Source organism: Diadema antillarum, unplaced genomic scaffold, assembly GCF_040938485.1.
Source record: "Diadema antillarum isolate AM-2024a unplaced genomic scaffold, OU_Dant_1.0 scf00000022, whole genome shotgun sequence".
Lineage (NCBI taxonomy): Eukaryota > Metazoa > Echinodermata > Echinoidea > Diadematoida > Diadematidae > Diadema > Diadema antillarum.
Window position 1 is genome coordinate 722539 of NW_027270911.1, and position 25699 is coordinate 748237.

Below are 25699 nucleotides of genomic sequence, written 5' to 3' on the forward strand. Positions count from 1 at the left end.
GCGTTATGTTTAGAAGAGGTCACGCATTTTGTAGCAAGAGGGTCATTCACCTGACGCGCTTGAACTACTTAGATGTCCCAAACAAAGAGAATGAACTCTTTGAATATCACGTATGTGTATGTTATGCGCATTTTCACATGCAAACTTTTGGTACACTTTCGGTACCCTTTTGGAGCACATCAGGATGTGGTCCACTTTTGGTTTGGTACAGTATGGTACGGTACACTTTAGGAGCGTTCGAGCGCTCCTCTGGCGTGGGTACCATACAGTACAGTTCGTCTTAGGAGAGCGCTCGAACACACCCATGGATAATTTGTCTTGCTCAATTACACATTCAAGTGCCACAGCTGGCCCTGACCTCTGACCTTTGTCACTGAAAGCACAGTGGACAGTCCACCTGACCACCATACTTACATCCATCTCTGGGAATTTACTGACCACTTTCAACCATTTTTTTCATGCTCCTCTTCAAATATAATGGATGACTTTGTCGTGGATTTTGAAATGGGGTCTCTTTTCGAGTCTGGATTATCTTTTATTCCTTTGTTGTTGTTTTTTTTCCATGGATGACTTTGTTTGATTTTGATATGGAGTGTCTATTCTAATTTTATATTTATTTCAATAGTATTTCTGGAGTCCAGAAGAAAAGGCACAAAACACAGGAAAGAAATATAAGAAACATAGTCCAAAGACTTCTCACAGAAGATCATAATACATTTGAATTCATTCCAATCTACCTATTTGCTTTCCATCTTTGACTCAATACTTGCAAAGCTACGCATCACAGCTACTACAATCTAGAAAGTGGTACACTACCCTTACTTATACTGTCGACATATATCTATGTAATCAGGACACATGAGCACCACTGACCTTGACAAGACTGAGGAGAGCTTTACCAACAAATCTGAGACATTGGCACTACACAAAGACATTGATAACAATAATGCAGAATATCAATGTTTTGGGCCACACTACATCTTGCAAAGGCCATGCCCAGCTGATGCACTACACAAATCATTCTTTAAACCGATCGCCACGCAGAGAGTTGATTTCTCTAGTGAATCTTACTGTATTCCCCTCAAGATTCAGATTTACCCACCATACAGTGTGCATAGAACTCTCCAGATAGTAACCCGTGGGCTTACGGGGTAATTACGAGACCCCCATGGGGACCCCATGTCGCTTTCCAACGACTCCTCATTTCCCATCCCCGAGAATGATTCTTGCCAAAGTTGAACACTTTGAAAACTGATGGCAGCTTTTAATTGCATCAATGCGGTCATCCCTGGAACTGCCATGGAAGCTGTTATCTTTTCCTTGAATACCGTAGGTAGAGGTACACGTACCAGCTTGGAGGGTTTCTTACCAGGTCGATAAAAATCTGACTTTGCGGATCAAAATGTCTATCTCGAGTCCAAAACAAACTAAGGTGTAGTTATTCCTTTTGCTTTTGGCTCAGGTGAGCTACAAACTAAAAAGAGCATCCAGGTACACCACGATAGTTTTATGACATAATCATGTCTTGCACCTGACATACTGTATACGCCATATATTTCGCGAGTCTAAATTTTCGCGAATCAGGACTTCGCGATGATTTCGCAAGTGATTAAATTGGCGATAGTGGAGTCCTGTACTAAACGGAGAGGTGTACACGCATACGTCACATTCACATTGGGATCAGAATCAATATTTGCGCGTGTCTTTAATTTCGCGAATAGCACCCGACTCATGAAATTCGCAAAAATAAAAACCTCGCGAAATATTCGGCGTATACAGTGAATTAAATCAGAAAACAACAGCTGCATAGCTACTTTCTGCAGTTGTAGCTTCAGGCCTACATGGTATTCCAGTCTCTCCATAGTTTGCTTGTCTCAGGATTATGCTTTTCATCTGTTCTATTTCTGGCTACAAATTATGGCTACAAATTACCCCAAGAAAATCTAATGGTCATCGATTTTGTGATTTTTCCAGCACACAGGCCTTGGGGCCCTTCCACTGGGTGGGAAGGTGACAAATTACCTATCAAGGTATATTGTATGCAAGTATGTCCATGTAAAGCAGTGAATAAGCAACCATCCTCTGCTAACTCTCAAATATCATTGTTAGCACATTGCAACCAACATATGGTGATTTTCCTTGTATTTCATACACATGACACCCAATACTCAGCATGAAATGTGTGAACGATGCACCATGGAAATTTAAACCAACTTAACAGCTGTTGCTGTTTTCTAACTCCCATCCCCCCCCAAAAAAAAAAAAAATGTTCAGACTGCTTACAAAATTACTATTAGAGGTAGACTTGATGGCAAAAATTATATCGCATAAAAAACATAAAAATTCATAATTATATTTTTCTACCCTTTTCAACTGCTTTGCAGAGCCAACAACGCCAACTGGAACTCTAGGTACATGTAGTTCTCACACAAGCTTGCTCTCGACAATTTCTAAGACATCGTACCCATTGAAAAAATACAAAAAGTCCTTCTGCAACATAGCATCCTTTGTTACATGATTTATAGTTTCACAACCTTGTGAATGATTTTTCAATCTATTGGAATCGCTCTTAAAACTATCACAGAGACAATACTGTATAAAATTAATATAATTTACAGCACATCCTTCAAAATATGCTTTAACAATAATTGCACCTTTAATGTAAGACATTGAAATGGATCATATCAAGATCATAAGCACATACTATATATGACAAACACAAGCATAACCTTTTGGCAATGTCTGATCACGTAGCTTGATTCACATTATACGAAAGTCACTGTGTTTTAATTTTTGGTAAACCTAGCTGAGGGCTGTGTTCGTGGTTATTCACAAATAAAAATACCAATATGTGGCAAAAATAAAACTCATTCACATTATAATATTAAAAAGACAGTTAAAACAAGCATAGACCACAGCTGTTGCTTATGTGGCATTTTTTTTTAAAGCTCCCTTAATCACATATAGCTTATGTATGAATTTCTCTAAAAGATGATTTTCACTTTATTTGCTTTGCAAATTTCTTTTCTCAGAGAAGGGGCTTTCCCATTAATCATTGCACAATGACAATGCCAAAAATAGGCCGTTGTATACCCATGAAAATTTTTTGACAAAAGCGAGCAATCGCAAGAATGAGAAAAAGAAGTGTTTGGATATGTTCTTAGAACCAGCTTGAAAGATTTCTCATCAGATTGGCGTAAGTTAGCACACTATTGCATAGGCATTGGCTGACAGTGGCATAGTGTTGTGTACAATTGCATATGCATGGCATATAGCAGCCCAGTGTCGCATAGACTTGCACATCAACTGCACATTTTTCCATCATGTGCTCCCCATCAGAGTTATGCAGAAAAATTAGACACGTTTGATTATTTTGAGTACCCTGCGTACCCCTTTTTCATTGCTCCCTGTGTATTGTTACAATGAATGGCATAAGCACAGCGTAAGGTCGTGTAAGCTCGGCAAAGTCGCTACGCAGCTCTACCAAGCCGCTCTACCAAGCCCAGTGTGAAAAGCCCTTCAGATAAAAAATAAGAACTACAAATTGGTCTGTTGCTTTGGTGACCACAAAGTTTGCAAATAGTTTGGCCTGTATACCTGCACAGTAGAAATCAATGTACGGAAACAAACGTAAATCATGATTGCTTTTTACTGCATTTTTCCATCTTTTGCCCCTCTTCCTAACCCCCCCCCCCAAAAAAAAAAAATAAAAAAAATAAATAAATAAATAAATAAAAAGGCATCTATCTAAAACAATAACAACAACAATTCTACCTTGTATCCTAGTTTTGCAATTTTGGTTATGGAGAAAATGTCATAATAATCATACAATGTCTCAAGAATAGCTACATATTTCTTTGATCACCACTACTGATTTTATAAATTATCAAAGGCTCCCAGTAAGTTACAGAGTAGCAACAAACACACATTCATAAACACGCATAATGGAAATACCACGGGAATCCTTGAATGAATAGAGTGCTGATGAAAACAGACAAGCACAAGAACACATTATTACCATCATAATATCTTAAAAAAAAAACATAATGCCTCTGGCACCCTTCGGGCGGAGGCATAAAAACAATCATTCTGCATTAGAGTCAAGTCATATTTGATGATCATGATTTAACTTTTCATGACAGGCATTTATTCACATGCCCTGATCTTTACCCAGACTTTTACCGTGTAGACTTGACGCGGCTATGGGTGCTGTCCAACCCCCGAATCCACGCTCCAACTCCCTGGCAACAGCCAATGTCAGATGATCGCAGTATTTGTTCCCAACTACCTGCACTCCGAGGGGGAGTCCGTTGCTGCTAAGTCCCAGTGGGACCTGTGTCACCGGCAGTCCAAGGGCGTTGAAGATGCCCGTGTATGCCACGTTGAACGGGTACAGGAGTGGCGCATTGTGGAACAGCGCCATCTTGGGGTGGGTTGGGTAGAGGAGGACGCCGTCGTCGCCGAGCATCGTCATGATCTCATTGCGTAGTTTCTGGCACGCACGCAGCACCTTCTCTGACTTGCGCGGGATGACCCTATCGAGGGACTCCAGCAGGCCGAGGGCGATAGCAGGAACCGTGTGCTGGGAGCGGCCGACGCAACGCTTGGCTGCTTCCACATAGCAGTTCACGGCCGAGCCGTGGTCGCCCATCAGCGATACGAAGCTCTCCTCGTCTGCCGCCTGCATCATCTCGAACCAGAAGCTGATGGAATGGTAGAAACGACGGTTGCTGGTGTGCGTCACCTGAACATCTAACTCTTCCTCCAAGTACCGTGCTGCCTGCGATAGAAAAGATCATCAACACATACATCAACTTGATTTAGATTACTCTTGCATGGCAGCAACAGTGAACTTGAAGTCAAATCATCAAGGAACAGGCATAGAGGTATGTTGTGAGGTTCAGTTGTGAATTAGGATTCAGAAGTAATTAATCAATAAGCCAGTTCGTAGTTCTACTTTGCACATGAGCAGAAAAAGGTCATTTGTACCAAGACGCATGATGGTTTTTAAATTTACGGAGATAAGCATCTGTCATACAATGATTATTCATGCAATCCTTGTAAATGATACATGCCAGTACATCCACCTGACATCAAACCTGGTATTTGGCAATACGAATAAAAACATGTTATAGTGCATTCAAGACAAAAGAAAGAAATGGATGTTTCCCCTGAGGGTTGTTTGACGGACCATTCTGGTCACCTGGTCTCACTATGCGAGATCATTTTTTGTTTAACACGAATTCCATAAATTGTTACGCCGGGCAAACTTACCGGTACGCAGTATGTTGCTTTGAATACGAGTGAAGAGCCTAACTAACTGAGAAAAAAGAAAGGTCATTTGTACCAACGTGCACATGAGCTAATTACGAACTGGCTTATTGATCATGTCCATCATCATGATAATGCAGCATGCAGACTGATGGTTTCAGTTTCCTCAAGTGCTAATCTTTACAGAAAGAGAAACAACAGAACAAAAACATCTGCACAGAGTCGCACTTCAACAAATCCACAAAATTCCTAAGAACTGCCATTAACCCGTTGAGGGCGGACTGATTTTGTTACAATATGCATTTCTCATAGACACTTGCCAAGTATACTCGGGACTTGTCCTCCATGGGTTAATAACAAGATCATGATTTCCATGCACTGTTACAAAAACAAACAAATAAACAACACTGGGCAATGTTGTGATGTGCATCCATTTGAAGTGATTGAGATAATGCACAGATTGTATAGGAATGTCATTAGTGTGTACAGTGTAAACCCATGCATGAGTTCATGGATATGAGGTGACGTACAATGTACATACACTGTAAGTACCGAATTCTTCTTCTTCTTCTGGTTAGGTCTGCCTCCTTCAACAAGCTAAAGATTCTTGCAGATTATGTTAGTTACATTATAATACAGTGTAGCATTTTAGAGCTCCGATATAGGAATCCCCTGAACACATCAATGTAGCTCTGCCATCCCTTTTCTCCATAAATTCTGAGTAGAGCAGCACTGACTAGATGAAGAGCTGCCATTATTTTCACGATCAAAACTAGGGAAGTTCCATATTACGGGTAAAAGCAATCAGGGAGATAAAAAGGTTGCATGTTACATGCATCTCAATATTACTGTGATAACAGCTCCCATATCGGGTAGGCTTTCATGTTCTTCTGTCAGGATGTAAAGAATTTTTTTTTTTTTACTTTTCAGATAGAGACACAACACATATGTGGAAAATTCACGCTCAGAGAACATTTTACATCACCCATGTGCTAGAGAGGCATCTGCAAGCGAGCTCTCAATAGGTGTGTCATGATTTTTTTTTTTTTTTTCAATTCATGCTATGGGGGTCCACCTGAAAGTCAATTCAAAGGTACACAGGGCAGTGTACTGACCCTAAGCTGGGCATCCCTGAGTTCTGGGTCCAGCTTCGATACCAGGAGCTTCCTGTCGTCGGTACCCATGCTGAAGTACCTCACTCGCCTGAGGTCCACATGGGTGTCCAGCTGCAGCTTGGCCATCCCGTGCGGCCCGGCCATCACCTTCAGGAGCGGGGCGAGGTCCGCCGCAAAACGACAGATGGGGCCGGTCACCATCAGCTCGTTGCCCTTGCCCTCGCACGTCGGAAACTGGCCGACATTGGATACCACGTCTGCCAAACAAGTGGAAGTGGAAGCAAAGTTTGATGACGTTAGATTTGTGAGAGCAGGATGTGGTGATGAAACAGACTTTACAATTTAGCAGCAAAGCTCTAAATTCATGGGTCCCACAATGTGGATGTTTGATTTTTACCTCCATGCGAATACTAATAACGAAAATGATATACAGTGGGTAGAATATTCCAGCCCTATTCGTGTCCATAGATCCATTATTAGACTACAATCAATATCAATCACTTTCCATTCTTTAATTTTGTGCACAGCCAACATTGCTTTTAGTAAATGCAGTCATAGAAATGGCCAACTAAAAAACTCTAAGAATCAGTATGGCACACTTAGATACAGCAGAATTTTAAACACATTGTATCATTTTTATCTTATTATTCCACAATGCCTCAGGATGTCTCATTGTTTTAACTGGCATTACAGCAATTTCCGATCTGCAGGATCATCAAACATGACCAAAATTCTTGTTTTGACTGTTACATTCTACTAAATGATGATTTTATTTTTTCTTTGAACAACTGTTATTGTCAACTTATCAATTTGTGACCTTGTTAAAAACAATTTAACAATATGCTTGTTAGGTTTTCCAGTAATAGAAACAGAATGTTTCAATATGTCTTTACAATTTAATTGTGGATTTGCCTGCAAATCTACAATCAACAAAAACTGTTCCAACTGGTAAAAGTTTTCAAGAGGTTTACCGTTGCTGGGTTTGTGTCCAAAGACGCCATTGAAGAAAGCGGGCATGCGAATACTGCCACCAATGTCCGCTCCAATTCCCATCACAGAGGCGCCAGCACCAATGATGCAACCCTCCCCACCTGCACATAACATAATAAAAGAAGTGTACATTGGCATCAGGTTTGTTGACTTCTCACGACACAAACCAGCAGTACAACATTATGCATTCAAACATGTTCACTGTGTGTTTTGTTTGTGTGTGTGTGTGCATGTGATGGTGCAGCCAGCACCCTATTCCATGCAAGACACCTAAACAACAAATGTTCCACTCTCGGGAGCCACAAAGGATTCGCCAGTGGCCAATCATTCAAACCTCTCTCTACGAGATTTTCCGTAGTGCATCTATGGGAGGAGCTAAAGATCAGCAAAAGGCAGGAAATAGGAAGTATTATGGTCCATCGGGAATAGCCTTCTTTTTATGAGGAGTATGAATAGGGACTCCTCACCATGAAGAAAATAATTGAATTTTCTGTTTAATGGTTCATATAAGCAGCAGATTAATGTACAGCATTATTTACTGTTGTTGACAATTGTTTCATTCACCACATTCAATAGACACTTGCGTCATACTTTCATACTGACAACATGTACAATGTACATATCTAGATATTTAACAGCATAATGTTTTTCAGCATCTATGGATTGGTCAACCTACTTCCGTAATGTGAGGAAATCTTGCTCTTGAATAACGAGTACATTTCTAATTAAATTGATTGAATTGCATAGATATTAATCACACAAAAAACTACACAATGAAGGATTCTCACTCGTATTATTGGCTACTCAGCATTTTAAAGTGTCTAAGGGGGAAAAAAAAATCAATCAAATGAAGAAGTCTCCTTGTGTTTTGAATAGCAAAAAATGGGGGAAAAGTATCCTTGTCTGCAAAACAGTTTTATTATTGCATGTTAAGACAAATCGCCATCCAGAGCGCTCACCAGAACTTCCGCCAACCATCCTCCTGATGTCGTAGGGATTGCTGGTCTTGCCGTAGACATAGTTCGAGGACTCATACCACATGCACAGTTCGCTACAGTTGGTGAGGCCGAGGACGATGCAGCCGGCCTTCTTCATGTTGGCCACGGGCGGGGCATCGTTGGGGGCCTTCACGTCCTTTCGGCTGACCAGGCCGCTGGTGTTGGCCATGCCTGACAGGTCAGTTTTAGTTTGTGTTATGCCCATGAGGAGGAAGGCGCAATGAAGGCCTTTTGTTATTAGCTCTGCTAACACTACTGTCTTGTGTTATACTGTCTCTACTGTTTGTGTTATATTTGCCTTATAATCACATTCTGCCCCGCTAAGCTCAGCGAACAACATGAGACATTGTGGCATATTTTATACAGGTTATTCAAATACTATTCAGGTAATGGATAAATATGATTGTGCATCACTTGTAATGTTCTCCAAAGGACAAAACATTCCTAGGGATGTTCTCACTCGTAGAACATTCTTCTCTTCTCTTTTCTTTTTTTTTTCCCTTTGTGAATGAAGGATGCAGCTATGATAAATATGGGGCACATAATTCAAGTATACACTTCAAAACAGATATTGTGTACAGCTGTGAACTGCTAGCTACAGGTCTGGACTTGTAAGTTATGTTGCAAAAATGGCTATCACAGTAAATTCAGTGGAAGGCATGCATTACTCTACCCATCCCATATAACTGATGATAACTTTTGATGATAACGATACACAAATAAAAAATGTTCGGACCTTAAGGTGTAAAGTGCTACTTCGAGAAAAAAAAAACATGACTTCATGTGTGTTTATGAATACATGTAGAGTTCTAGTTCAAAGTGGACCACAGTCAACATTTCTTTTCTTGTTTTCATGGCAGGATCATAGAAGACAAATGATGCTATATATTTACTGACCTTTCACACTGAAGGCTTCCTTTATCGACACCGGCACTCCAAGGAATGGAGCATTCTTCTCTGAGAATCTGTCGGGCACATTCCCCGAATCAAGCATCTCATCCACCTGTCTGGCCTCAGCCAGGGCATCATTGAAACGCTCAACGACCATGGCATTGAGCAGGCCATTGACCTCCTTGATCCTGGCGATGTATGCCTCTACTACTACAGTGGAAGTGACCTGTCAAAAGCAAAAAAGCATAGAATTAGATAGAAAAAAACAGACATTTGTACACATCATACAGTAACTATTCCTTGATTTCTAAGTGGCTGGCTAGGAAAAAACAAACAAAAAAAGAAACAAAACCCTCCCACCCCCACAAAAAAGAAAAAAATAAGAAATAGCAATAACAATAAACAGTGATTACAAAGAAGACTGGGCAAAAACAAATTACCAACTGAGATGATATGTACTTTGTACAAGGGCAGATCCAGGAATTCCAAAAAGAGAGAGCGCCTTTACAAAATTAAAGGGGAGCACACATGCCTCCCCCCCCCCATTTTTTTCCTTTTTATTTCTATTGTTTTAACAAAGCTTGAGAACTACTAGACTAACTAAATGTTATCCTGATGTTTTCACATAGTGTCAACCAAGGCATGTAAGTTTTTGGGAAGAAAAGGAAAAGACAGTATGGAGTAGCCAACATTTTGCTCTGGGCAGCAATATCTTAAAAGGGCTAAAATGTTCCAATTTGGAAGTAAATGATTTTTATAGGCACATTTTTAATCTTTAATTTGGAGTTCCTGGAAGAAAACCAGCACAAATAGAATAAAATAACAAGAATTGATGGGAAGGTGGGGGGGGGGGGGGGGGTTGAAGTTGGGGGGTCAATTACGCAATCTTAAACACATGACATGTGCATCACACATGTAATTTGAGAAGCAGCACAGATGGTTAACCTTTCAGCAATTTGGCAGTTCATCAAATAGAACAGAAATGTAGTGGTTGCTTCAGTTCAACTCTTGACACATTTGTGTCAAGGGTCAGCAAATACACCTTGTAACCAATCATCATCTGGCATCTTTTTAGAAAAGAATGGGAGAAAAAGGAATTTACACAGTGTAAATAGCAGTTCAGTAGGACTATGCAGGACAAGTCAAGCTTAGTTTACATGTACTATGTACATGTACATCCTTAGTGAAATGATAATCTTAACCTTTTGAATGTGTGCATCTTCAGCGAGACTTGAAGACAAATGTAAAGAGCAGACTAACCTCTCTGGAGCGTATTTTGCGAGCCAAGCTAACACCACTCTCCAGCAGGAGGGAATCTCTGATTGCCGGTATCCTAGCCCTGGGGCGATCTCCATTGATCATCAGAGACAGAACGCTGATCAGCCCACCGATGACCCATTCTAAAAACTTTTGCACCTTCTTCAAGAACGACATCTTCGGGATTTCTCGCTGAAATTATCCGAGGAGTTGCTGCATTTTGAATAGAGAATTATAATCCATATCTATAAAATTTCTGGTGGAATTAGGTAGCGTTAAGTTTTATATATTTTCATGAATACTTACTGACAGTACGGGCACACAACAATCTGTCAACATGTCTACTAGTATTACTACTAGTAACTACTAGTCGACATCAACCAAAATTTACTAACCCGAATTTACCCACAACATGAATCATACTGTATATAGATTCTAATTTCTACACATAATCAAAAATCAGTTACACTCACACAACCGCAAACATGACAAAGTAAAGCCAGGGCAAAGACCAAGACTCGTTCTCAAATTTCAAAATAACATCAAACAAAATGCCATCATCGACCTCATTGTGGGATTAATTTCAAGAATGCATTCATTTAAACTTAAACTTGCTTTAATTTACTGAGCAGACTAGACTAGACTAGACGTCTACATGTATATCTCCACTGTCTACAAAATCTTGATCTGCGCTGCATCATTTTTCACTAGCATACATATATCACACACACATTACCCTAGCTAGTCGAGTCATGAGGGTTTGCTAAATCGAGTAAGTGATCTAAAGTCAAAACTGTAAACCTAACGGTTAGATAGAGGAGTAGAGGCTAGAGTAGTAGACATTGTCTATTTCAGTCCGGGAAACCCGCTCATGAGGACCGCTCCCACGTACGAGGACTGCCCCGCCTCATGAGGACCGCCCCCATGCCTCATGAGGCCCCCCTATTCACTTCTATTCATCTCACATCTGACGTATAAATTGTCGCAACTTTGCACGGTGATTTTTTGTTACACACACATGTCCACTATCCATGATGAAAAGAAGAAAAAATCCTATCTGGTTTTTTTTTTCAAAAATCGAGTTTTAATCAACCGATGCAGAGCGCCCATTAAAACACACGTGTTTTAATGGCGCTCTGCATCGGTTGATTAAAACTCGATTTTTGAAAAAAAAAACAGGGGTGGTATTCTGAGGTCGTAATTAAGTCTGTAATTAACTTCGTGATTAAGTCGTGAAGTTAATAGGCCCTTAATCATGGGCAAAATCGGTATTCTGAGGACGTAATTAAGGTATGATTAAGTCCCCTGTAATTATCTTAGGCCCCTCCCATCCAATTGTTATTCCATCCAATCAGACGCGTTGTTAGAAACCAAAATGATGACTACACGCGCAAATATGCCCTCAATGCGCGCTCCTCCACGCCCCCTGTAATTACAACCCAAGAGCTCCGTGCGCACACTCCGGAATTTGATTACAACCCCTCACCTATGCACGCGAAGATCTCAACCTCTTTGCTCACATAAAATGACAAAATTCCTCGAGGATCGGCTATATTTCTTTTTTTCTCTGAATTCTACGGATACCATGATAACAAGATTCAACCGCTCCTCGGTTACCGAAGACGGTAAGCATCGTTGTGGCAGAGAAAACACGATGTATTGCATGATATCGGAGTAGTTAATGACACTCTTTTGTATCATTAAATTTTCCATTAACTTTCATACTTAATTACACCCTCAGAATACCGATTCGTAATTAAGTCTGTGATTAAGTCCTCTCAGAGGTACACGCGCATTGATACGCGCAAACGCGTAGGTCCTTCCCGCCAAAACGCTTGTTGCTATGGTAGTTAATATACCCCCTACTTAATCATGCTCTCAGAATACCAATTCGGTAATTAAGTGCTAATCAGACACTTAATGAGCTCTCAGAATACGGCCCCAGATAGGATTTTTTCTTCTTTTCATCATGGATAGTGGACATGTGTGTGTAACAAAAAATCACCGTGCAAAGTTGCGACAATTTATACGTCAGATGTGAGATGAATAGAAATGAATAGGGGGGCCTCAAGAGGCGTTCCCCCCAGGCCTCATGAGGCATGGGGGCGGTCCTCATGAGGCAGGGGGGGGCGGTCCTCGTACGCGGGAGCGGTCCTCATGAGCGGGTTTCCCGGACGCGTTTTTTTTTAAGACGGCACAGATTGGGGCATGGCGCGTGTTAAACCTATGGGAAAAACGTTGGGTTAGGGTTTTTGGTTATGGTTATGGTTAGGGTTAGGGTTAGGGTTGGGGTTAGGGTTAGGGTTAGGGTTAGGGTTAGGGTCTGATGGTTAGGGTTAGGATTAGGATTAGGGTTAGGTTTAGGGATAGGGTCCCCGATAGATTTTTAGTTTCCCCAATCTGTGCCGTCTAAAAAAAACACGCTTCCCGGACGCGTGATTTGGTACGCAAACAACAATCACTGTATTCTGTAATAAACTTAATCAAAGCTAATCATTAAAGATTTCTGCAAAGTGCACTGCCAACCTCTCTACAAAAGCGACAGAATAATCATCTTGTTGATTGTGGTCGCTAACCTGGAAGAAGAAGAAAAGGAACAAGAAATGTGAAAGGGGTGCTTTGGGTTTTTAGGTATATCTTCCCACACACAAGTGAAGCTGTCGGACTATAACGTTACAGCCGTACGGTATTTTAATGGACGACCAGTGCTCTATTGACTGCAGCGCACTGCATGCACTACTGAGCAGCGAGAAAAGCAATGATAGTCAAATGACATTTTGTAACATGACAAAATATCTTGCAAATGAAGTGGAAGATAATTACACAGAATATTTACCTGGTAATTACTCAGGCACTGCTCTAGAATTTGCGAGGTGGTCTGATCTGCCAGCTCTGGACGGACACGTCGCTGCTGCTTGGTATCCCAGGATCGAGTCAGTGTATGTACGAGTTATCAGCTGATGAAGTGAGTCATGAACGCACGCACCCTGGCCACGGACCGCATACCCTAGGCCCTCACGTTATCAAGAGAACGGTATTACGTAACCGCACGTAAAAGACAATGACGATGAGTCAATGCTTTCGGACGTGACTTCCTAAACGGGATCACTGCTCGACAATTCATGCTCTACTAGAATTCTAACCACGTTACTGTGTTGTATTTTTGTTGTTATATGACAAGCATATATCAAGTGATGGGAACGTTCGTAGTTTCCGTCAAATTAGTAAGCGGGAACCTCTGTGGGCAAAGAAACGTAAGCTCTGCTCGTTCAATGCTGAATGTTGTGGTCGATCCCTCGCAAAGTGGCAGCTGCCTACGGAATGATGTTGCTCGTCTGTCGGGCCAGTCTCCCGGTGATATTCGACTAATTTTCGCTGGAAGAGAGATATGCGATGACCATTCAATCAAGGTTTGCATGCGTCCATACTATAATTCTCTCCAAGTGAGATCCTTTCATGCGAATTTATGCCATCATTGATAAAGATTTCAATGGAAAAAAAAAAAACCACAGTAGAACTATTACAACTGTAGAGTGTCTACCTCCTTCTTGCTAAAAGCTTGGCCTTGCTAGTTCATATTTAACACTACAGACTAAGTACAGTCATACTCTATATACTATAGATCTAGTTAATTAAATGATACACTCTAAAAAATTGTTTTTGTTTTGTGAAGTGCATTTATTGTCACAAATTCAAGTCAAGAAAGTTTAATCACCTGATCATGACATGTTGCTTTGATTCCTTTCCGCTATAAAAAAAGGACCTGGAACTAGCGGAGCACACAGTCATCCATGCAGTGCCAGCCATCAGCAGAGACAATTCTGAAGAAGCAGGCAGACCTGGTCTTGAAGCACATTCTGGTGTTGAGAGGTCTCTAGTAAATTCCACAGGAGTGGAAGTTGAAGGTTGGTTGTAATAGTCTTGTATTTATAGATTACTTACAATAAGTCATTACCGATCTATCGACTTGTTATGTTTATCATGATTTTATTGCACATATCATTGTCATGTAATGTATGCTAGTATCATTTTATTTTTGTTCCTTACTTAATGGTTAGTGTGAATTGCCCGGGTGTGAATAGTAGATCTCATGGCATACAAATTGTATGTATACAATTGTGAACAAGTTAGTCCATAAATCATTTGTATAAAGTTGTGTAATTTGTGCTGCAGTATTAGGGTAGCAATATTGTACTTATGAAGGAGAGAGAGAGAGAGAGCTCAGTCAAATTGCTGCATGTTTCCGTTTTAATTATTTTTATTTTGGTTATATCCATTCTTTATTTCCTACTCTCTCTCCCTCCGTTTATGGGTCTCCCTCTTTTTACTGACTCTTTCTCTCTCCCTTTCTCGATCTTGATCTCTCTGAGACTGTCATGAGATTATCATCTCTCTCCATCTTTTGTCATGTTAGGTAATGGAACTGAAGACAGCATGCAAGGATGGAAGTCCTGCTTCCACACGTTCTGCAAGAATCACTGTCGGTCGGTCCAGCGAGGAAGGTTGAGAGTGAGGTGCAATCGATGCAAAGATGATGCCTTCCTTGTGACCCAGGTGAGGCTGTCCATCTCTTCCTTCAATCCACTACTTTCAAATCCAAACTGTGAAAGTCCTCATGCCACATGTGACTGTGCATTACAAAACCAACAAAAAGTTGCACACACTGATTTTATGTCAGGACTCGAAATAGACGAGATGGGTCAACCTTGTCAATCTAGAGTTTTTCATATTTTCAAAAAAAGAAAGACTTCATCTACATCATGGTCAAGTTTTGGATCATGAAACGAATGGGAAATTGTGTTTTTAGTAGTTTTACTAGAACACATATTTTGTAGAGAAGTGTGATTAGATGTGCCTTCTAGAGTTCCCTTTTCATTTCTTAAAAATCCTTTACACACTCTTCAATTTAAACTCTAATAACTCTTGAAAGGGTGATGCTACGTACTGCTTTGAAAGTTGTAAGTACAGTAGTCATGGATAGATTGTGTTAATAGAGCAGGATCAATTTCAGCTTAATCTGATAATCCCTTCATTGTTTATACTGCAGAGTTTCACATCCTGTTATTTGTTCCATTCATTGCACCACTGGCACTGCTTGGAAAGATTAAGTGCTTGAGTAGAACCTGTACTTCAGAGCCTCTTTTTCTCAGTTTACACTTTTCAGAGTGTGTGCTTTCTTTCCAATATCAGGACAGGTTCGGAGAGTTTATTTGACTTGAGTTATACACTATTTTAAAGCTTAGAGTGTGCTCTTTCAGGATCTGTCCTTTACTAAAAATCCATGTCTGGCAACTTTTCGTTGGTTTGGTGGTGTAGGGTCACATATAGTTTCTAAACAGTGACCATAGATCAAAGGTGGAAGTGAGACAACAGGCCAGTGCATCCACCAGAAGTGATATACCAAAGTTGCTCACATACATCTCGATTGTTTTCATTTTATTAGATAGTGTATGTGTGTGTATGTATGTGTGTGTATGGGTGTGTATGTGTTTACGTGTGACACACAAGCAAACACGCAATTGTCAAGGGTGATATGCATTACATACAATTATGCTGTTACAGGGGCCGTGCAACCGGGGGCAGGGGGCTGGGTGCAACACTTTTGGCTCTTCGGGGGAAAAAGAAAAAGAAAAACTCTAAAAGAAAAAAAAAAATCACCAAACCTTTGACCTTCTCAAGCTTCCATTCGGAGATTGTTCTTGTCAAAGCAGGGAAACCATTGACCCTTGACTACCCCCCCCCCCACACACACACAAACATTAAAAAACATTCTGTGGCCCCTCTGTTGTCAGTTGTGTGTGTATAAAACATGTCTGCATTGTTATTTTTTTGTGTGTATGTCATGTGTTCCCTTTAACTAGGATCCCAGCTGTTGGGAAGATGTTCTACTTCCAGGGAGAATATCGGGAAGCTGTCACGTACTCGGCTGTGGAGGTCACAAAGCTGTAAGATCACCTTCTCTATTCTTTTCCATTTAATCGATAAAATACACCATATCAAAGTCAGTACCGGTACTTACTATGATTATGTTTTGAAAACATGAGTGTAGTCTTGGGCTGTTGCATTTTTAAGGAATTTTTGTTTTGTAATCTCATTACTCAATTACTGGTATTAATTTTCTGTGTGAATTTCCCAGTATACAAGTGTGAAAGTTCTCTTTTCAGGAGTTCTACTTTAAGTGTGGTGGCCATTCAGCATCCATCCAGGATAACATCAGTCCACTGCCCCTTGTGAGAAGCAACACTAGGAGAGCCATCTGCATCACTTGTGAGGATGTTTTGTGAGTATCGCTTTTGGTAGAGTATGGTACTTAAAGGTGCATAGTCCCGGTAGTGCAGAGGGCGCTGTTGATGATACTTCCAATCATCGTTAGCATTGATACGAAGATTACCGAAGTTGAGCTGTCATCAAGAGTAAAGTGCGTAGGTGTTGCTAAGTTATGTTGCCTTCGTTGTTTTCTCTGCGCATCGCGCAGTCTGTAGTACTGCCAGGGTGCGTGCATATGTGTTTCTTATTATGACATCACAAAAGAAGTTTGCTAAAGCTGTCATCCCCGTCAGCGGAATCATGAGCCAAACTGTGATCGGACCACAGTGGATCCGACTTCTTCAGACTAGGGGAAGTGGGCCACAGCGTAAGCGCTAAAGAGGAGTCGATAGCGTAGGTCTCTATAGGAAACTTGCACCGTGCGCTCGCATACGCATTTGACTAAACCACCAGGACCATGTGCCTTTAAAGCCGGTCTGCACTGGCCATTATTTTGATGCCAGAACTTTTTGTAAAGAGCGCCATCTATCAAAACTTCCAGTGGCCGGGTTACATCCATAGAACTCTAGTCAGAACTCTAGTTCTGTGGTTACATCGTTTGTGGCTGATCGCCGCCTGCATGCCAGTCAGCGCACGATCTCACAGCAGCTGTGCGCAGAGCCGAGAGAACACACACAAGCAGTGCATAATATGGTGGGGTACCGAGAGCCCAGCCCCGCCCGCCCGGCGCGTCCTCGATCTTTCGGCCGATCGCGAGGGAACGGGTTACTTGTCGCGAGAGAGATCCGCGACAATCCACTCACTCAACCAAATGACCTACTCGCTATACACCATACCAGCGCAGCGAGCAGAAAAACATCGCTGGGCGGTGAATTAGTGTAATGTGGCCGTCGGTTTCTTCGTCGGGCCAGCTGATTGAGATATCTTCATGATGTGCAGTAAAATATTCCTTCAAATTTCATGCTCTTTATTGAGTTTTCATGAAGTCCAACACGATGAGTGATGAAAGCTCCAGATGCATTTACGAATATCTCTCACACATAAATCTTTGCTACTACTAACAGTTAGACGGTAAGAGTTATAGATCTAAACGTTAGTAGTAATAGTACTACTACTAGGCCTAGTAGTACCAGAACAAATGTACATGCGGTTCCTATATCTATGTGCTGTCCCCCTGCCCTAAATATTATTATCACACATGTGAGAAATGACACCAAGCTAATATATCTCGAGATTGCAATTGGGAAACAGATAACATATCGTGAATTGATCATGATTTCCCTTCCTAGAAATTTCATTCGACAATTTGTTGAGGCTAGATTAGTGAGGAACAATAACCTTAAATGCTAAAATGAAAACGTTCATACTGATTGATAGTGATACTGATAATTAAATATGGCCCGTTATGGATGCGTCTAACGCTACACCGTACACGTTCACTAATTGACTTAATCAGGCCTAGGTCTAGGTCTAGTCATTAAGTCATCATAGACACTTCTTGTCGTAAGTTGGACGTCAGTATTTATTGTAATAATCACTGAAAAAAATGTGAATAAGGTTGTTTTAAATTTTGTCATCGTTCATCGCGACGTTATGAAGATCAACGGCAACGCAGCGGTAATTCGAGTAACGGTAACGTTAGTCGTTACCTGGATTTGGAAGGTTATAAATTCAGCATTCAGTGAATGTCATTTGCAACTGAATAAAAAGTAGGTACAATTGTATATCATACAAGTTGAGTTTCATCCACCTTGGCTTATCAGATGCTTCTGACTCAGTCTGAGTGCACGTGGAAACTTTCACGACGGGTTGATCCCGCAATCCTGACACACAGCTTCACTGTAGGCTCGACACCAGTGCTGATGGCAAGATGCCCAGTGGTGGACATCCAGCAGCTAGCAGATGACCAGCAAAGTCATCCTGCGTTGAATGGCTTGATGGGCTGTCAAGGGCAACGTTTATCTTGTTCATTTCTTGCCGATAAACAGCTCGCATTTCCTCCCACTGGATCCAGCATTTACCAAGTCGTATCTGCGACATACCGGTACATTGTAATCGCAGATTGAACTTCGACACAACGATCAGAATAAACGATCTGAGTGTCGAAGTGTTTGAAAGCACCGAACATACATGCAGATCTATCGCGCATCGCGAAGTGATAAAACACCATTTAGTGCCAACCTATAATGGTATCGATATCTAGATATTTGTGGTACGTGAATGTATGCAATGGACTGCGCAAGATCATGCGGGAGCGAAGCGAGCCGCTGCTAGGCTATCCCCTACGGGAACCTGGTGATCTGTGTGTTAAGTCTATGGGAATATCAGAATTCAGTATGGAACGGGTTAATTTTGATGCACGCCGCTAGGCATTATGGGAGAAATGCTGGGCACCACAGAGAAAAATGAGCCTTATGATGGCGCTAGACATGTTTCTTACCAATGCAGACCCACTTTAAAGTATAATGAAAGGCTGCAACCCCCACCCCTTATCACTCTTAGAAAAGTGAATACAGAAATTTAAAAGAAAAATGGCAAACCTGAGAAAACCCGTGAGAGTTACGGCCCAAGATTCTTCCATACGGAAAGGGGTGGGAGCTTTGCTCCTTGAAGTGGCCACAATTGAACACAAAACAGCACCCTCCCATTGCAGCTGCATCCTGAAGTGTATTATCAAATTATTTGTTTAGTTGTGTCTTTGCATTTTTGCTTTTCATTCATTGCTGATTTCCTATGTAATTTTTTTTTTTTAAACTGTGTATCCCTGTCCTTCTTATTCATTCTTCCCTTCCCCCAAAGGAACCCAGTGCTGGTCTTTCCCTGTGCAGCATCCCACACCATGTGTCTGGAGTGCTTCAGCCAGTACTGTCGGCTTGGCCTCGATGAGAGGAGGTTCATCCACCACTCCGAGGTTGGATACACCCTGCCATGCCCAGGTGAGTGATGAGATGCTGGCAAGATCCTTCCACCCCTGGTGGAGTGACATTTCCAAGAGAGTTAATCTTTATTTTCTTTAATCAAAAAGCTACAATTCCTTATGTTTTTGTGAGTTCAGCTGCTGTTGCACAATGAAAATCAAGATTTACAAGCATGGTAACTCATACAGCACAAACTTTTTCAAAATGTTACACTGAAAAGCTGAATAGGGAAGTCTGCTGTAAACTAAGTAGGCCTATTAAGGAAGGGGAGTTAGGAAGAAATGTTACTCTGCTTTGGTGCCATCCACAAGAAAAAGATTGCAATAAATGTTTCCTTGTTTTTAATTACAGCCGGTTGCATGGACTCTTTCATATCAGATGCTCATCATTTTCTTGTGCTGGGAAAAGAACAGGTTGGTAGCAGAAGTTTTCTATGCTATTTTTGCCATCATCATCTGCATTATACACATCATCATTGTTATTGTTATTATAATTATTATTATTATTATCATCATCATCATCATCATCATCTTTGTAAATAGGTATTATTATTTTGTATACATGTATGTATATATATATATATATGTATCTTTCATTAATTTGTTTATTCATTTCATCATTTATTTCTTTATTTTAGTTGTTGGGAGGGGAGGAGGCTGTTGACTGCTTCAGCCTTTAAGCTGAAAGAAAAAATCCACTCCTTGTGAAAGTTGACCACAAAAGGAAGAGTCCAAGAACAGAACAGAACAGAACAGAACAGAACAGAACAGAACAAGTTTCATAAACATCAGACAAAACATGATGAAAGTTGTGGAAGTTGAATAGGTTGCCACAAAATAATGATACTGGTTGGGGTCGAATGGTATATTTGTAATAGACAATGTGATGATGTCATTACTTCACAACTGTAACTAACTTTCCCTACCAACTTTCATATATGTACACTGAAAATCTTTCTCTTCCAGTATGCAAGATACAAACGCTTTGGAGCCGAAGAGTACCTTCTGCAGGAGGGTGGGGTGCTCTGCCCATCCCCTGGGTGTGGGGCTGGCATCTTGCCAGACTTGGATGACAGGAGGGTGGTGTGCCAACAAGGAGGTGGCCTCGGATGTGGGGTAGGAACAATCCTTTCGAGTTGCAGGCCCTTGTGAAGCCCTATAGAGTCACCTCGTTCATGTACATTTGTACATTAATTAATTTTTTCCATACAAATGATTGTATGCAAAGTTCAAGTACGCTATCAAAGTTGTTACAGGTAAAAGTATCCCTTCTCGAATTTGAATAGCAATTTCAGTTGATGGACATTTATTTTGAACAAAGTGGTATACAACTCATTGTAATGAAATTGCTACACAAATAACATTTTTTATCGCAGTCATATCCAAAATGCATAGCAAATTGCTATGCGATACCAAGAAAATTATTCCCTGTTGTATTATACTACTGCCAAATTCATACAAACTATGGTACGTACTTCACAAGCTTTGGCATACATCTGTCTTTTTACCACAGTTTATCTTCTGCCGTGAATGTCACAATGCTTACCACGATGGAGAGTGCAATCGGCCAGGGGCACCACAGGAAGTCATGGGGCGACCAGGGTCAGAGGTCAACCCAGAGAGGGAGAGGCAGGTGAGATGGGAACGGGAGGAGAGCGAACGGACCATTGAGCAGACCAGCAAGCCATGCCCAAAGTGTAAGGTGCCTGTGGAACGGAATGGTGAGTTCTAGCTCTGGTAGCTGCTATGTGCCTCAATGAAAGCACTGAATAGCATTTATATCATGCAATGAATCTGGACACATTATTGAGACAATTATTTTGCAAGTACATACAAGTGTAGTTAGATTAGAAAGATACTTCAAGTTTCATTTTTCAAAGAGCAAAGCTGGCTAGCTCCCACTTTGTAGACGAAATATATATCACACAAGGCAGTGTTTCATTGTTTTATTCACTTTATCTTTTCGATCTTTTTTTTGTTTGTGTGTGTGTGTGTGTGAAAATAATCTTCAAAAGAACAGATATAATAACATTCTTGTTGGACCCATCACAGTTATACAGGCAAGGACCTGCAACATGATGGTTCTCAAGTACTGCCTGAAATGAATGTTGAATGTTCATAGTAGGGCATGTCTTGTAGTACCATTACCCTATTGGACCCATATCCTTCTGTTCTCTTAAAGGGAAATAAAAGATGCAAAGGAATTTCACAAAGTTTCATTTCTTGCCATTAAAAGCATATATGCATCCTTTCCTTGAATTGTTTTGAAGGATTTGTTTGGACAGACATTATTCTTTATGCCTTTTGGAGAAGTAAGGCCAACGACTCTTCAATTCCATAGAAGTATGAAGTTTTGTTGATTTTTTTAAATAGTTGCATGATGTAGTACACTTGTGTTAATTGTTGTAGAATTTGCACTGAGAGAGGGCAGCTCATGGAATTGACTGACACTGTGCAAACTCTAAGTTTTTTGCATGGATTGCCCCATTTCCCACAAACTTTCAGCGAGTGTAACACTTGTCTTTCTCCATGCATTGAATCCACATGAGCAATTTGGGAAACTTTCCCTTTAAAGGGAAAGCAAACTCAAAGAGCAATGTGGATTGAGTGAAATCAGCAACATTACTAGAACACATCAGCGAAAGTTTGAAGAAAATTGGACAATCAATGCAAAAGTTATGAATTTTTAAAGTTTTGGTGTTGGAACCGCTGGATGAGGAGAATACTAGAGGTTATGACGTGTTAGTGGACAACAATATAAAGAAAATTCCACAAAAATTCATTTTTCATGAAAATTACTAATTCCATCAATTTGGTACTGACATATGTCAAGGGTAGCAATTATTCCCCCTGCTTTCTCAAAACGGTTAGTCAAGTGCTTTTTCATAATGGTAGAAAAGTGAATTTTCGTTGAATTTTCTTTATTTATTATTTTCTTTGTATTGTTGTCCACTCATATGTCATAACCTCTAGTAGTCTCCTCATCCAGTGGTTCCAACACCAAAACTTTGAAAATTCATAACTTTTTGCATCAATTGTCCAATTTTCTTCAAACTTTCACTTATGTGTTCTACTAATGTTGCTGCTTTCACTCAATCCACATTGCTCTTTGGGTTTGCATTCCCTTTAATGGCCTTTTGTAAATAAAGTACCAGCAACCTTCTCTGAGGGCACCACATTACAGTAGATCTAATTGTTTCTCCTCCTTGCTTCACTGCACTCCATGATGTACTCCAAGGTGGCTGCATGCATATGACGTGCAGCCGAGCCCAGTGCAAGTTTGAGTGGTGCTGGCTGTGCGGTATCCCATGGAACTCGGACTGTCTCCAGGACCACTGGTTCAGCACCGGGATGCTCGGATGATGGTCATTTTGACGATGCGGGGGATGATTACTGCCAAAGTCCACTGACCTAAAAGCACACCTCAGAATTAATGTCAAGGTGACAGATGATACCTATCATATCCATAAATAATGAAAACAAATGGGACCTTTCTGTAATAAACCCAGCCGTTTCTGTGTTTGTTTTTGTTTTACTGTCTTCATATCTAATCGGGAAGGGGGGATGTGTGTTGTGTGTAGTACTTCTACAGTTTATAGGAATGTTCTATTTTGAGAGCACATTGTTTATATAGGTATCCTACTGCCAGCTGTGAAATAAACCCAGTATTTTTTGTTTTTGTTTTTGTTTTACTATCTTCATATTTTATGGGGGGGATGTGTGTAGTACTTTTACAGTTCATAGGGATGTTCTATTTTGAGAGCACATTGTCTAGACAAGTATCCTACTACCAGCTGTGAAATAAACCCAGTCTTTTTTGCTTTTGTTTTTGTTTTACTATCTTCATATTTTATCGGGGGGGGGGGGGGATGTGTCTTGTGTGTAGTACTTTTACAATTTATAGGAATGTTCTATTTTGAGAGCACATTGTTTATACAGGTATCGTACTGCCAGCTCTGAAATAAACCCAGTCTTTTTTTTCTTTTCTGTTTTTAAGGTCTTCATATTTTATCAGGTGGGGGGGGGGGGGGATTGTGTGTTGTGTGTAGTACTTTTACAGTTATAAGAATGTTCCAGGGGCAGATCCAGGAATTCCGTAAAGAGGGGGAGCCTTTCCAAATTAATGGGGAGCGCACCCACCCCCTTTTTTATGCCTCCGCAACGAAGTGGCCGGAGGCATTATGTTTTCGGGTCGTCCGTCCGTCCGTCCGTCCGTACGTCCGTACGTCCGTACGTCCGTCTGTCCCGTTTTGTTTTTGTCGATATCTCAAGAACCGTGTGGTGGTTTTACATCAAACTTGGTATGAGGGTATATCCTTGGGGGATAATACTTTGTGTGGATTTTAGGGTCACAGGGTCAAAGGTCAAAGGTCACAGGTTATTTTGTGGAAAAAAATGAAATTTCATGTTTTTCTCCATATCTCGCAAATGGTTCAAGGTATCTTCATGGAACTTAGTATATATGCTTGTACCGATGGGCAGTGATTATTTAGGGAAGTTGGGGGTCATGGGTCAAAGGTCAGGGGGGTCAAAGGTCAAGATCAGCTCCTCAAAATATCACTACTTTCCTTAAAATGCAATTATGCCTGAAGTTTTTTTTTTTTTTTTTAAACTTGATGTATGGCATGTATTACCCAATATATATTTTTGGGGAAGTTTCTTGCCAAAAGGTCAAAGGTCAAAAGGTAAAGGTCAAGTGAAAGTGCTAAATTGCACTTTTTCCTCCATATCTCGAAAGTAACTCAAGGTATCATCATGAAACTTACATATTTATGCATGTTCAACCTTACAGTGATTCTCTTTGGAACTGTGAGGTCAAAGGTCAAAGGCCAGGTTTAGATAATGCTATTTTCGCATTCAATACTGAAATTATACTTTTTCTCAATACCTTGAAAATTACTCAATGCATAAACTTATAAAAGGGTCAAAAGTCAAGTAAAAATCATCAGTTCCCCAAATACCTGCACTCTGACATTTTAATCATTCATCCAATTGAACCTAGTTCTAGGAAAGTGAACATTCAGCTTATTTGTGTCAAACCTGTCATTTTAATATTTTGCCAATTGTGTGAAACTGTCATCACACATTGTCAAGACATTGTACTATAGACCTATTAGGAGAACCATGCATTATGGCGGAGGCATATCAGTAGCCGTAGCGATATATCTAGTTTCTTTTTACTTCTTTTGTTTGAACAGAAAATAAAGGGGGGGGGGGCTGATGCGCTCCCCTTGGATCCGCCACTGCGTTCTATTTTGAGAGCGCATTGTTTAGACAGGTATCATATTGCCAGGTCAGCGACCAGCACATCATACTTTGGTCAAGGCAATGAAAGAAGACACCTTGACTGGGGTTTACATCTGAAACTGATATGTAGAAGTAGGAATTAATGTTGTTAACTCTGTGTGTGCTTTGAATGCCACTTGGTACAGAAAGGCATGTAGCATTGTACGCACTCTCCAAATCCCTTACACAGAAAGGGTTAAATAAAAATCCTTCATCTTAATGACCCAAATTCTTACCTACAGAGGTCAACCCCTTGGTAGTGAGTTAACCTCCACTCATGTCCCAGCTACAAGAAGTAACAATTGCATTATTAACTACAGTGAAAAGCGCGATGGGGACAAAATAGGTCTAACAATGAATGTTGAATTGTTATGAGTAAAGGAGAAAGTGTAGGATGCTGAATTCTGTAATCTAACATACAGAAAAAAACCCGAAAACCTTTCAGTAAAAGGTTACAAACATAACGTGATTATTATTTCATGCTTTGCCTATCAATTGTTAAACAAGAGATTTTGACAAACTTTCTAATACCATGTGAGTTTGGACAAAAGCGAATCTAGTACTGATTATTAGTCTTTGAGATGTGCAATTTTCTACAAGTTTACCAGACCCTCAAAGTCTTGTGCTGTTGATCTGGAAAAAGACTCTCAAAACTTTCCTTTGTCAGGTCAAACAGGGTAATTCAGGTGACTCCCATTATAATGAAG

At 40.6% G+C, this 25699-nt stretch overlaps 2 protein-coding genes across 2 annotated transcripts; one reads left to right on the forward strand and one right to left on the reverse strand.

Moving 5' to 3' along the window:
* Positions 1-4150: 4150 nt before the first annotated feature.
* On the reverse strand, positions 4151-13466 carry LOC139730883 (fatty-acid amide hydrolase 2-like). The gene is made up of 7 exons (XM_071641761.1): positions 13359-13466; positions 10526-10735; positions 9272-9491; positions 8336-8545; positions 7358-7477; positions 6387-6643; positions 4151-4780 (listed from the first exon to the last, which is right to left on the reverse strand). The coding sequence occupies exons 2-7, from the start codon at positions 10697-10699 to the stop codon at positions 4151-4153; spliced, it is 1611 nt and encodes a 536-aa protein (XP_071497862.1). The 5' UTR covers positions 10700-10735; positions 13359-13466.
* A 928-nt stretch (positions 13467-14394) lies between these two features.
* LOC139730892 (E3 ubiquitin-protein ligase parkin-like) lies at positions 14395-23069 on the forward strand. The gene is made up of 9 exons (XM_071641772.1): positions 14395-14427; positions 14937-15076; positions 16384-16467; positions 16687-16802; positions 19589-19725; positions 20059-20120; positions 20673-20822; positions 21220-21427; positions 22945-23069. The coding sequence occupies exons 2-9, from the start codon at positions 14957-14959 to the stop codon at positions 23067-23069; spliced, it is 1002 nt and encodes a 333-aa protein (XP_071497873.1). The 5' UTR covers positions 14395-14427; positions 14937-14956.
* The last annotated feature ends 2630 nt before the right edge of the window (positions 23070-25699 follow it).

What these genes read in the sequence shown, in the direction of transcription:
- LOC139730883 (XM_071641761.1), bottom strand. Translation starts at nt 10,699, where the DNA reads ATGTCGTTCTTGAAGAAGGTGCAAAAGTTTTTAGAATGGGTCATCGGT. An exon ending in GCAAAATACGCTCCAGAGAG is followed by an intron (nt 9,492 to 10,525) that starts GTTAGTCTGCTC and finishes TGCTTTTGACAG; the next exon opens with GTCACTTCCACTGTAGTAGT. An exon ending in TCAGGGATGCCCAGCTTAGG is followed by an intron (nt 4,781 to 6,386) that starts GTCAGTACACTG and finishes TTTCTATCGCAG; the next exon opens with GCAGCACGGTACTTGGAGGA.
- LOC139730892 (XM_071641772.1), top strand. Translation starts at nt 14,957, where the DNA reads ATGCAAGGATGGAAGTCCTGCTTCCACACGTTCTGCAAGAATCACTGT. An exon ending in GCTGTGGAGGTCACAAAGCT is followed by an intron (nt 16,468 to 16,686) that starts GTAAGATCACCT and finishes TTCTCTTTTCAG; the next exon opens with GAGTTCTACTTTAAGTGTGG. An exon ending in TTGTGCTGGGAAAAGAACAG is followed by an intron (nt 20,121 to 20,672) that starts GTTGGTAGCAGA and finishes TTTCTCTTCCAG; the next exon opens with TATGCAAGATACAAACGCTT.